Source organism: Myodes glareolus, chromosome 7 (genome assembly GCF_982192425.1).
Source record: "Myodes glareolus chromosome 7, mMyoGla1.1, whole genome shotgun sequence".
Lineage (NCBI taxonomy): Eukaryota > Metazoa > Chordata > Mammalia > Rodentia > Cricetidae > Myodes > Myodes glareolus.
This window is the reverse complement of record NC_142032.1, coordinates 103,324,971-103,338,816: the sequence shown is the minus strand read 5'-3', so window position 1 is coordinate 103,338,816 and position 13,846 is coordinate 103,324,971. Positions and strand designations below refer to the sequence as shown.

At 38.6% G+C, this 13,846-nt stretch overlaps 1 protein-coding gene across 4 annotated transcripts in view; it reads left to right on the top strand.

The window, feature by feature from the left end:
- Fchsd2 (FCH and double SH3 domains 2) overlaps positions 1-13,846 on the top strand; it is a 231,214-nt gene that overhangs the window by 121,063 nt on the left and 96,305 nt on the right. For all 4 annotated transcript variants that reach the window (XM_087908664.1, XM_087908666.1, XM_087908665.1 and 1 more), the window contains 2 exons: positions 7,727-7,781; positions 9,510-9,638. In XM_087908664.1, coding sequence (XP_087764790.1) covers positions 7,727-7,781; positions 9,510-9,638 — 184 coding nt within the window. The remainder of the gene's footprint in view (positions 1-7,726; positions 7,782-9,509; positions 9,639-13,846) is intronic.

The following is a 13,846-nucleotide window of genomic DNA, read 5'->3' as shown; positions in this document are numbered from 1 at the left end:
GTATGTTTTCATCTGTGCTTTAGCAGTTGGTTAATATCACCTTCAGGTGTATGCATTATAGTTCTTTATTTTGACAATAATAGGAAATGAAGGCACTACACTTAGTTATAAGATATATAAGTCACACAAAATAGAGATTTTCCAAGACCACTTGATATCATCTATGCTTGGAAGAACAAATTTCACATCAAGCCAAGAAGTTTGTAGTCTAACTCAGATGGTGGCAGTGTCATTTTTCCATTGACTGATGGGAAAATCTTACAGTCTTATTCAGGTGACTGAATAAAAACTGGTGCACAGGAAATGAAGGAAAGTAGAAAAGGGTCACTGCCCCAGCCCTCTAAATTCCTAGGATAGAGCAGTGGGGCTTTGAATAAACAGAAATTTTACTAGTTGGGGAGAATTAAAACATTTGCATAACAAGATGGAAGATATAAAAAGATTTGAATTCCTTGTCCCAAACACAAGTTTTAGAGTTTCGGGGGTGGGGGAGACACTCATATTTGATTTTTCTTACATTGGTGAAAAAAACACCAATACCACCACCACCTGTGCTGCAGAGCTGAATTCTGAAAACTTCTGTGAACAAAGAAGTTAAGACTTGTGCTCATGGTGCTTGCTTGCACAGATCTGAATTCCGTGGCTTAAAGTCAAACAGCCTGTTGTCTCTTCTCGTCCATCGTGTCACAGGAGATATTTCTCTAGCATTTTTATGTGCAAGAAATTTTAGATGTGTATTTTATTAATTTTCTAGAATTTCATACTTGTACAATGTATTTTTATTGTATTCATTCCCTCTTTTCCTCCTAATTCTTCCCACATCCATGTCAACCTCCTATCTCTTCACAACTCATGTCCTATTTGTTGTTGATCACCCACAGAGTCCAGTGTACTGCCAATATACTTATGGGTGTTGGGCTGTTTACTGGAGTGTTACCAATTACCAGGGGGCGTACTCAAAAACATGACTTTCCCGCCCCAGAAGCTCATCAGCTAGATGTTGGGGCTCTTGAGCCTCTTCCCCCTCTACACTAGAACTTTTACTTGATCTTGTGCAGAACAACACAGCTTCTCTGAGTGTCCCACGCTTCCTCTCGCCTGCAAGAACCATGCGGGACACAGGATCCTACTGCAGAAATAGCTTTAATGCCCCTTGGGAGAGCGAGCATCAGCCAACATGGCGGAGACCCAGATATGATGGAACCCATCCCTTATATAGGAAACAGACCCTGCTTCGGACGTGTCATTCTTGGATTGGTCAACTGCTCCCAGTCCCAGGTGATACCTTGGGAGTAGTGGAAAGTTACTAACACGTGTGAGCTTTCTAGCTCACCTGGCGGTGCAGCGCCATCTATGGAGGAGAGTGTGGTTGCGGCCTTCTACATCTCCCCCTAATTTTACTTCTTTGCAGAAAGGCAACTCCCTAGGAAGGTAAAGATAGAGGTCGCATTTCCCAAAATGAAAACATTAAAATGTACTTACATGGAATCTGTCCCTAGGTTTATGACACCTGGAACCTATCCGGCCTGCCCTCTGTCATTTTTTTGGGAAAGGGAATATATGGCAGGAAACCCTTATGCAGAGCGACTTATCTCTCAGAGAGGGCCATTTTCTGTGCGATGTTTTTTAGCTCCACAACCTTTAGGGCTAGCTAAGCCAAGCATTCCATCCTGTGCCATGGACCATAGTCCTAGGGGTGTAGGAGCTGGTTGACTTAAACCTTACTGCTTTAACATAGATAACCATATATCAGAAGAGGCTCCCTGTTCTAGGGCAGCCAGCGCTGTGTAAAAACCATTTTATCCCTATGGCTTTGGGATTTGAGTCAGCAGACCATCCAGAGGAGAAACATTATTTCATAGCATAGGACCGTTTTAAACATTCCAACCCCCATCCATTTTTTGAAGTAGGAGATGAAGGACACAATCCAGGACTGGAATCCTTTGGCCAAGCTTATGTCCATTCGCGTGGAGTTGATTGTCATGATGGACCGTCTCAAGGAGGACAGCAGATCATCAAAATTTTCCTGCAAGATATAAAGACAATTCTCGGGACAAGTTAGCCATTTTTATAAAGTTTTTATATGGTACATTGGTCACATATAAGGCTGGAGTTTTCCATATATAGCCCAATCGGGCAAGCTGTCATAAGCTATCCATCTGTTTTTGTATTAGGTCAATTATTTGATTAAGAACCATTATTTTACCTCTAATAGATGTATCTATGGTAGCCTGCTGATCCAGGGCTGTAGCCATTGTGGTAGATAACTGATTGAGGGTCTTTGTTTTTTATGATATAGGCTGTGCTGTCATTTAAAAAATGTATAATGAACAGAGCATCGGGGCTAGTTTTTTATTATTCCCCCATTTTTTAATTTTAACAAGAACTGGTAAGTCCTCCAGTCCAATTATCTAGAAGATAACTAGACAATTGTTTAATAATCTGGGATCGCAGGGGCACAACTCTCCAGCTGCATCAAGAAGTCTGTAGTATCCAATTCTTAATTTGAATAACCATGGCATTTTGTAACCTGTCTTGAAGATATCCATAGTGTTTAGCAGAAATAACTGACAGGATAAGGAGTTCACAAGTGCAGACGCCCTGCTGTGTTCAAAGACAGTTGTTTCACTCCCGTGCTCTGTCTGCAAGAAATTCAAACAGCTTCATTTCTTAAAAAAGTGGTAGGCGCCTAAAATTTAATATAGCTGAAAATGATGGTAAATGAATGCTCATCACATTTTTAATCCTACAGGGGGACATTTAACATTTCCCTAATTACATTTTTTGGTTTTATTGTTCTATTTTTTTAGTATATAGTTATTTTATGTAGTTCACTAAGTTCATCTTTTCTCTAAGACCTAAAAGGTTTTTTATTTAATTTACTACTACTACTATTATTAACTATTTATTATTATTATTATTATTATTATCATCATCATCATCATCATCTGTGTGAATATAAGACAGCAAGATTATAAATAGTTGTCAGCTGTCATGTGGTTACAGAGAACTGAGTCTAGGTTGTTTTCAAGAACAAGGGCTCTTCACTGCCAAGCCGTCTCTCTAGTCTTGACCTGAAACTTTTAAATTGGGGAAATCTCCTCAGTCATAGTGAGCTTTATGAACTTATTCTTTAAACTTTTCAGAGTCTAGGCCTGAGAATTCTTAGATTTTAGAGCTTATGTAAATACCTTGGGTAGCCATAATGCAACGGGTGAAAATGAAACATTGACTGCTGAGGGTCTCGCTCACTTCCTGGTAGAGCCTGGTGACAGCTGCACAGCCAGAGCTGCCTTCACGGCTCCAGTGCAAAGCAAGACATTTTAAGTCAGTATGTAATTTCTCTAGCTATTAATTTAACTAAAAAGTATTCCAGTTTTTCATTCATTCACCCAGTGCTCATTGAATTAGTAGTTTATTTTGGTTATTATTAGTATAGAGATCAGTACAATGAAGTAAGCTTTGTGCCCTCTACTTTGGAGTCTAGAATAAGAGCTTTTATTTAAACATAATTTTATGATTTGTTCATTAACAGTAAACTCAAAAGAAGAAATGCCTAAAATACTCATTTAGTAACTATTTGTAGAAATAATCTGAAAACACTAATGAAAGTTTAAAAGATGAAGATTAATTTTTGTAATGATAAGGGAAGCCTTTATGTAAATAGTGATGTTCGAGCTTAGTATAATTTTTCTAAGTAGAGAAGTGAATATCAGGAAGGGAGTATGAAGATTGGACTACAATATTGATAGACAACTTGACAGATTGTGATAGATACTGTAGGAAAGGTCATAGAAAAGAGAGATACAGTTGAAGGAGACAATAAACTCCATTTTAGAGGTACAGATTCTGAAGACCCAGTTAAACATGATGGCATGGGTGTGTTTACTAGGTGGTCAAATGTTTGCTCCTTTATAACAGTTTAGGATTGATGATTTCTTTGGGGGTCATTTGCTCATCAGATTTTGTAATACCTGTCTTTGAGGATAGGTACTATCTTTCTTTAAATGTATGTATGTATATATGTATGCAAGTGCACATGCATGTCTGTGAATGACTGAGGAGATCAAAAGTAGGTTTCAGTTGTCTTCCCCACTTGCCTTCCACCTTAATTTTTTGGACAGAGCTCTCATTGAACCTGGCACTCACTGAGATCAGCTAGGCTGGCTAGTCAGCAAACCCTAGGGATTCTCCTGCCTCTGCTTCGATTGGTATTTGAACCCAAGTCCTCGTACTTGTATGCCAAGCATTTAGCCAATTATGCCATCTCCCAGTCCCAGATAATACCTTCAAAAGTTATATTTTTGTATTAATTGTCTTGTGAGTAGGTGCACATATATGTATGGACACAGGTATGCCACATTGTACATATAGAGGTCAGAGAACAACTCTAAAGACTTTGCTCTCTTCTTTCACTATGGTTCCTGGGGATGTAATATCAGACTGGACAGCAAGCACTTTTACCCACTGAGCCATCTGAATAGCACCCTGTCGTGTACTGGGGTTTTGGTTTTTTTTTGTTTGTTTTTGTTTTTGTTGTTTTTTGTTTTTTTTGAGGTGGGGGTGGTTTGAGACAGGGTTTCTCTCCAAAACAATTCTAGCTGCCCTGGAACTCACTTTGTAGACCAGGCTGGTCTTGAACTCACAGAGATCCACCTGCCTCTGCCTCCCAAGTGCTGAGATTAAAGGTATGCACCACCACCGCCTGGTGTCTTATTTTTGTCACTAATATTACTGTATTACTCAAGGAATATGTGCAGATTAGCAAATGAAACAGAAGTCAGAAACTTGGGGCTGGAGAGATGACTCAGGTTAAGAGCACTGACTGCTCTTCCAGAGGTCCTGAGTTCAAATCCCAGAAACCACATGGTGGCTCACAACCATCTGTAATGAAATCTGGTGCCCACTTCTGGCCTGCAGGCATACATACAGACAGAAAACTGTAAGCAAAAAAATAAATAAATCTTTTAAAAAAGAAAAAGTCAGAAACTTAAAATCTTGGATTGGAATACCTATGTACAGTGTAGCCTGTCTGGATAATGTCTACAGAAAAAGAACAACTGAAAGTATTTTCTTATTCTAAACAGGCACTTTCTTATCTTAAATCCTCTGGCCTTTGTTTTTTGAATCAAAATTAATAGAAATATGGTCAATAAAAGCAAACCCCATGGATATAAATATGACAAGGTAGGAAATAACCGGAGTCAGGAATGTCTTAAGTTTTGTTGGTTTTAATGCTTTTGATTGAACCTAGGAGTTCATACTGCTAGGCAAGTGATCTAGCTACAAACTTAAATCACCTGCAGGGGACTCCCCCCCCCCTTTTTTAACAACAAACAGTGGAGAAGGGTTAGGGCGAGGGCATGTTTGTCCCTGGATATCATCTGTCCTTAGAATTAAGAGTCTGCCTTTGCTACTCTTCAGAGATTGACTGCTTTGTTTTCCAATCCCAAGTGGTCTGACTGTACTTAATATTAAGGCATAGCTTCCAGCACATGTGTTGATTCTCTGTTGACAATCACCATGACACTGCAGTCAAGACAAACTTTGCAACTTCAGAAAAATCACTGGTGGCAATCTTACCAAAAGCAATCAACAGATTGAAAGCAGTGCCCATCAAAATCTTAGCAAAATTCTTGAAAGACCTCGAAAGAACAGTACTCAGCTTCATATGTCAAAGCAGAAAACTCAGGATAGCCAAAACAATCCTGTACAATAAATCCTGTGATGCCTTCTGGAGGCATCACAATCCCTGACTTCAAACTCTACAGAGTTTGTAACTACAGAGCTACAGTACTGAAAACAGCCTGGTATTGGCATAAGAACAGACAGGAGGACCAATGGAACCAAATAGAAGACCCGGATATCAATCCACACACTTTTGAACACCTGATTTTTGACAAAGAAGCAAAGAATATCAAATGGAAAAAAGAAAGCATATTTAACAAATAGTGCTGGCATAACTGGATATCAACATGTAGAAGAATGAAAATAGATCCATATCTATCACCATGCACAAAGCTAAAGTCCAAATGGATCAAAGACCTCAACATAAAGCCAGCCACACTGAACCTTATAGAAGAGAAAGTGGGAAGTACACTTGAACGCATTGGCACTGGAGACCACTTCCTAAATATAATCTCAGCAGCACAGACACTGAGCAAAAGAATTAATAAATGAGACCCCCTGAAACTGAAAAGCTTCTGAAAAGCAAAGAACACAGTCAACAAGACAAAATGACAGCTTACAGAATGGGAAAAGATCTTTACCAACCTCACATCAGACAAAGGTCTGATCTCCAAAATATACAAAGAACTCAAAAAAATCAGTCATCAAAAGAACAAATAATCCAATAAAAAAAATGTAGTACAGACCTAAACAGTGAACTCTCAGCAGAGGAATTTAAAATGGCTGAAAGATACTTAAGGAAATGCTCAGCATCCTTAGTCGTCAGAGAAATGCAAATCAAAACAACTCTGAGATTCCATCTTACTCCTGTAAGAATGGCCAAAATCAAAAACACTGATGACAACTTATACTGGAGAGATTGTGGGGGAAAAGGGAACACTTTTGCATTGCTGGTGGGAATGCAAGTTGATACAACCCCTTTGGATGTCAGTGTTGCAATTTCTCAGAAATTAGGAAACAACCTTCCTCAAGACTAGTAATACTACTTTTGGGTATATATCCAAAGGATACTCAATTGTGCCACAAGGACATGTGCTCAACTATGTTCATAACAGCTTTGTTTGTCATAGCCAGAAGCTGTAAACAACCTAAATGACCCTCGACCGAAGAAGGGATAAGGAAAATGTGGTACATTTACACAATGGAGTACTACACAGCAGAAAAAAATGACGTCATAAAATTTGCAGGCAAATGCATAGCTAGAAAACATCATATTGAGTGAGGTAACCCAGTCCCAGAAAAACAGTTATCACATGTACTCACTTATAATTGGTTTTTAAACATAAACAAAGAAAACCAGCCCACAAATCACAATCCCAGTGAATCTAGACAACAATGAGGACCCTAAAAGAGACTTACATAGATCTAATCTACATGGGAAGTAGAAAAAGACAAGATCTCCTGAGTAAATTGGGAGCATGGGGACCTTGGGAGAGACCTGAAGGTGACGTGAGAGGTAGGGAGGGGAGTAGAGAAAAATGTAGAGCTCAATAAAAATCAATAAAAAAAAAAGAAAGAAAAATCACTGGTCGTGGGAGTCTTGCTTATTCACTTAGCATTTGACTGTTAACTTTTTTCTATGTAGTTATCTCTAGTCTTAAATAAATAAGCATATATATACATACATATTTAAAATGCAAATATATTTTTACTATTAATGGTTATGGTTTCTTTCACAAAATTAAAGGTACCAATACTGAGTGGAATATGACTAATTGAAGAATCAGAATCATACAGGGCAGAGTCCAAGGGTCTTAGTCATTTCAGAATACCTTTAGAAGTGAAGAGGAAAACAGGCTGGCAAGCAAACGTGAATAATTTATTGGGGACGGGGTGTCCCAGAGCCTATGGATTGCCGTCTGATCTTGTTCCAGCTTATTAAGTACAAGGCAAATAAGTGTCACTCTTGGTTTTCTACTTTTAACTTAGTTTTAGAACAGTATCTTGAAAAAAAATTATTTTAAATTAAGTAGTTATAAATTAATCTCACTGTAGAGTCTATAATCTTTTTAAGTATGCCTTTCTATTTTTATCATAGGTCTAAACTTAGTCTTTTTCAATCAAGAGTCAGTTTACAGAAAGCAAGTGTGAAGGTGAGTTTTTGTTTTGTTTTGTTTTGGGTTCTTTGTGTGGCAGCCTTGGCTTTCCTGGAACTCTCTTTATAGACCACGCTGGATGAAATATGCCTGCCTCTGCTTCCTGGAGTGCTGGGATTAATGGCACCACTATGCCTGGCCAGAGGTGGGTATTTGAATAGTATACATCACAAATGGGAAGCCTCTTTTAAAATAAACAATTGAATCTATCAGTAGTGGAGGTAGGTTATTTCTCCACTGGAAAAGCATTTTAAGATCAGTAAGTCAAACATGAGCTCTCTCTCTCCCAATACTTGGAATTTTTCACATAGCTGTTGACACTTTGGGCACAGCTTGCTTTTCAAGACTACTTTAGGGATAGATGTCTATCCGTACCTGCAATTATATCCTTGTCAGTTAGTTTAGAGATACAGTACAAGAACTTTAGGAAGTGCTCAGAATCTGTTTCAGACAGAAACCCTTAGCAGACCTTCTGGACTAAATGAAAGTAAGTGTTCATGTGGGCCTGCAAATTGAATACCTAAAAGTCAGCTGCTGAGGTGACTTTCTTGTGAGGCTCCCCAGCAGAAGGCAGTTTTTCTGGCATATTAGGCATGTTTAAATAGTTTGGGATAGTGAGTTAGCTTAGCAGGTAAAGACATCTTCAGCCAAGCCCGATGACTTGAGTTCAATTTCCAGATCCTACAAAATGGAAGGAGAGAACTTACTTCCTATGTGTTGTGTGTTATCCTCTGACAAGCATGCATAGCATGTGTGCATATATTGCCAACAAATAAAGAAATGTTACAAAAATTCTAAATAGTTCTTAAAAACTATTTTCTAACTCTACTAGGTTTACCAGTGCTTTGGAAGGTAATGTATCTGATTTCAAACCTATTTATTTTCATACCTGAATAAAATGAACAAAATATTTTGAGTTTCTCCATAAAGATTCAGAAGTATATTAAATATAATTAAGGTGCTTTAACTGTCATAGTGTTTTCTAGACATACATATATACCCATGTCTGAACAAGACCTGCACATAATGACAACATCAGTTGACATCAGCATAGAAAGGGAAATTTCACATGGTCTCACTCTTACATAAAGAGCTACAGGTCTTCAGTAGCTGCTAAGACAGGGAGAATTCATTTCTTCCAGAGACAAACTTCTGTATAAGTTGCACAATCTCAAGTGATCAGCCTGGATCCAGATGTATTTAAAAGTAAAACTGAATGAATGTATTTGTATTCACTTGGCATGCTATATATATGTTACCTATATGCATACATGTATATATATATATATGATTAAAAAAGAGATCATGAATTTGGGAGGGGACACTGGGAACATGGGGAAACACAGAAATCATAGATGCTATGCTCATATATGAAATTAAAAAACCAATTTACAAAACCATTTGATAATACTCTTCCATATGTAGCTATGTTTCATTTCTTAGTAATAATGAATACTTTTTCTATACCTGAGGCTTTTTTTCTACTTGGTTCTTTATTCTTAGTGAGATATCATTCATTAATCACCAATACCGTCTTCCTTGGCAGGGCCTTGTTTATTTAGTCCAGGTTATTCTCAAAGTCAAGAACGTCCTGCTTCCACCTACCAGGAGTTGGGCTTACAGATGTGCTGCCATGCTCCTAAGAGCAGTAGTCTTGTGTGTTTTACAGTGTGATGTCCGTTTGCAGTTTGCATTCATTTATTGTTTTTGTTTACTGTGTTGTAGTTAAAAGCCCGACGATCTGAGTGTAATTCCAAAGCTACTCACGCAAGGAATGATTACCTTCTTACGCTAGCAGCAGCAAATGCACATCAGGACCGCTACTATCAAACAGATTTAGTTAACATTATGAAGGTAATGCAGTTATATTTGTGGTAATTTTGCTTCGTTAAGAATAAAACCAGCTTGTGAACTAGGTATTGGGCATGAGGAATTGAATTATAGTATTATAGTTATTTTGTATTTTATTGGAATGTACTTGCTGTTGTTTGGCTGATTAGGTAGTAACTTTGAGCTGATTTTTTGTGTAAGAAACTGTTTAGGGCTGACATTAAAGCTTAGCTATTACCCGGCATGTGTGTGAGGTTCTATGTTTTATCCATAACACCACAAAAAGAAAGAAAAAGAAAATATTTAAACCCAGATCACAGTAAAGGATTGTATTGTTTTTAGCCATTATTTATGTACAAAGTAGAAGATGGGTATATAAGATATGACATAATAACTCTTTGGTTGGAGAACTGCTTCCGAATGATTTCCTGAGACTGGAGTCAGTGGAATCGATAAAATATTTAAGCTATGTAGAGCCTCCAAGTATCTAGCTAGAATGGACTCTAGCTGCGTCTCCAGACTACGTTCTCCAGCTGCGCTACCTGTATTTGTCACTTTTGCTGTCAAGGAAAAAGGTGGAAGAGTAGAGAAACATTTTAACATACTACCCACTTTCTGTTACATTTCATTTTCTTTTTTTCTTCAGAGCCCAAACATTAAACTACTTTTCTTTTGAATTTTCAACATATCCTTTTCATATGTATGATTTGTTTGTTTGTTTGTTTGTTTGTTTGTTTGAGACCTGTAGCCCTGACTATCCTGAAACTCACTCTGTAAATCAGGCTGGCCTTCATCTCAAAGATCCTCCTGCATCTACCTCTTGGGTGCTGGGATTAAAGGTGTGCACCACCACCCCTGCCTCAGATCTATGATTATGACTGTGTAGCAAACACTGCTATGTTGAATTGTTTGCTAAGGGCTCAGCAGTTAGAATTGGGGCTACAACTAACATGGGCATTCTTTCCCTCTAGTTCCGGGAAAGAGATCAACTCTGTCCAGAGACTACAAGTTCGTTTCTTGAAAGTAGAGGCAAGGCATTTTCTGGGATCCTCACGGAAAAACAAATGTTGGAGGAAGTCACTGGACTAAGAAATACCATACTGCAATTTTTTTTCTTGTTTGTTTATTGCTCAGAATTCCCTTTTCATCCCAACTATTCTGTTATGATTACTGGTGATCAGAATGCAAGTTACAGTAATGAGATCAGGGAATTAGAGGGGAACTCTGCTTCCACCCCTCTCCCCACTCCCCCCAAAGTATTGGAGCCAGATCTTCAGCTGTTTTAGGTCCTACTAAATGTTAAAGGTCCTACAAAGTTACAAGGACCAACTGCAAACTCCCATTCTAACATGGTTTCTCTAAAGAATACTATTTGTAATTTCAAACAATGTATTTGCTGAAAATGTAAGCCTTTAATATAGGTTGTAATTGAAAGTAGTAATTCTGTATACCCTATATGTGTCTTCTGTTAAATCAGACCTGATAAGTACAAATTGAATATCCTTTATTTGAAATACGTGGGATCAGAAGTACTTCAGAATTTGGAGTATTTTGGATTTTAACTATTGGAATCAGGGATGCTGTGCTTAACCTAAATATATTACCCTCTGTATATACTTTTTAAAAGGACACATATTAGCTTAAGCAGCAGCAAAATAAAATTCCAGGTAAAGTGTGTGTAGCACAGTGGTACACACTGAGCATCTGCCTAACATGCATAAGACTCTGGCTTCAGTCCTTAGCACTGAGTTTTATAAAAGGTAAATAGTAATTGTCTTAGTTAGGCTTTCTATTGTTGTGAAGAGAATACACAACCACAGCAACTCTGATAAAGGAAAACATTTTATTGAGGTGACAATTTACAGTTTCAGAGGTTTAGTCTTGGGGAGCATGGCGGTGTGTAGGTAGACATGTTGCTGGAGAAGGAGCTGCTGTGTTGATATGGAGGCCACAGGAAGTAGACTGTTTCACTAAGAGTATCTTGAGCATAGGAGATCTCAAAGCCCACCCTGCTCCAGGGACACACTTTCTCCAAGACTATACCTACTCCAACAAAACTACACCTCCTAATGGTACCACTTCCTTTGGAGGCCATTTTCTTTCAAACAACCATAGAAATCATACCTTACATACTAAAATTGAAACTACATAAAACATCAAAAACATGGTTTTGTTGTTATTTTTTTAATGTGTGGTTTTTTTTCGGGGGGGTGGGGGTGTTGAGACAGGGTTTCTCTGTTGCTTTGAAGCCTGTCCTGGAACTAGCTCTAGTACACCAAACTGCCCTTGAACTCACAGAGATCTGCCTGCTGTGCTGGGATTAAAAGTGTGCACCAACCACCACCTGGGTAAAAAAAACATGGTCTTAATAAACCAGGTTTATTCTATAAATTCGTTTTGCCAGGTGAGGTGGCGCATGCTTTTAATCCAGTACTTGGGAGACATAGCAAATTTTAGAATAGCTAGGCCTATGTAGGAAGACCCTTTCTCAATGAAAATTCTCGTTTTCTTTTCATGGTAATTCTATGACCTGCGGGATTAGAAAACTCGAACTAATCACGCTTTTAGCTACCTAGTACATTTTTATCACTGAATTCTCAGTAGTTCTCATACACTTTCTGGGGGGGAAAATGTCTCTTTTTATAAATGGATGTCATGATAATATGGCCTCAGTTAGGATCTTTGGGGTGTGTGTGTGTGTGTGTGTGTGTGTGTGTGTGTGTGTAGTAAGATGGGTAGTGTTGCGGAGCTATAATCCTAATACTTGGGTCCCTGAGTCCAGAGGACCCTACATTTGAAGCCATCCTTGTATATATAGTGAGTCCTAGGCCAACGTGGCCTACATAATGAATCTCATAAAATCTTAACCAAACAAATACACATGTATCTGCAGGTGCCTTAGAAGCAGGATATTTGTTTATTTACTTAATCATATGCATATAGTCACAGTGTGGTAGCTACTGAGCTAAGTCATGGAAGAGGCAAAGACAAGTTCAAAAAGTTTTTCAGTAGCACATTCTCTATCATAAATAGGTTGTAGAACTAGTCCAAAGGGGTAGTCAGCACTGCTCAGATGTTCTTTCTGTATTTCTCTAGTTAACATTTCCTGTGAATTTCAACTATTATTTCAGGGTTTTTTTCTTCAAACAAGTGATCTCTCTCTCTCCCTCCCTCCCTCCATCTCTTTGTGTGTGTGCATGCATGCATGTGTGTTTGTGTAGGCTGAGGTAGGATCTTACTATAGTGACCTTGATGTCTGTCATTGAACTTTAGGTTCTCCTGCCTCAGGAATTTGGAGTCTCAGGATTACAGGTGTGGATTACATTATTCCTCCATGTCTGACTATTTTTTTAACTTTTAAATTTTTTTCTTGCATTGTGGATATAGCTCAAGAGATACAGTGCTTTTCTAGCACATACAATGCCATAATGCCCTGGATTTGATACCTATCATCGATTATGGGGGAGGGTACTTTCTTCTCTTATTTCACTCCCAACCCCTTCTGGTTTATAAATGTGTGTGTGCACCTTTGTACTCACATGGAACATGGAGGAGAAGGTTGTGTATCTTCTGCCTTACTTGCTTGAGGCAGGTTCTCTCATGGAACCAGGAACTAGGCTGGCAGCCAGTAAACTCAGTGACCTTCCGTGTCCCCTACTCCCTCACGGGCTAGGGATTTGAACTCAATTCCCTCTGTTTGTGCAACAAGTGCTCTGCTGTGTCTGGGAAGGCCTAGTTGTTGGGGTTTTAAAGTCCTTCTTAGGAACCAACGTTCTAACTGCCAGGCTTGGGAAGTCTAAGACCAGTCATCCTAAAGACTCTGAATCTCACAACTTCTTTGGTGTTTCATTCTTCTTCAGCCTCAGTGCTCTGTTTCTGCTATCCCTCTTGTTCCAGCTGCTTTTCAGACTGTTCTGCTACTTCTTGGGCTATGATAGCTGTCACCTTGCCACCTTTGGGGATGCATCTATACTGCCTCTGCTGCTGTCAGTCACCAGTCTTGCAGTTCCATCTGTTTTTAATTTTTTTGTTTTTTTATTATTGTATATATGTGGAGGTGAAGAGAGAAAAAATGTATATGTGTGCATGGAGGTGGCTTTCATAGCACACGTGTAAACTTGTAGAGACCAGAGAATAACTTTTAGAAGGTGGCCCACAACTTCCAGGTGATTATCCTGTTTCTGCCTCGTATACAGTGGTAAGATTACAGATGCGCACCACCACATTCAACT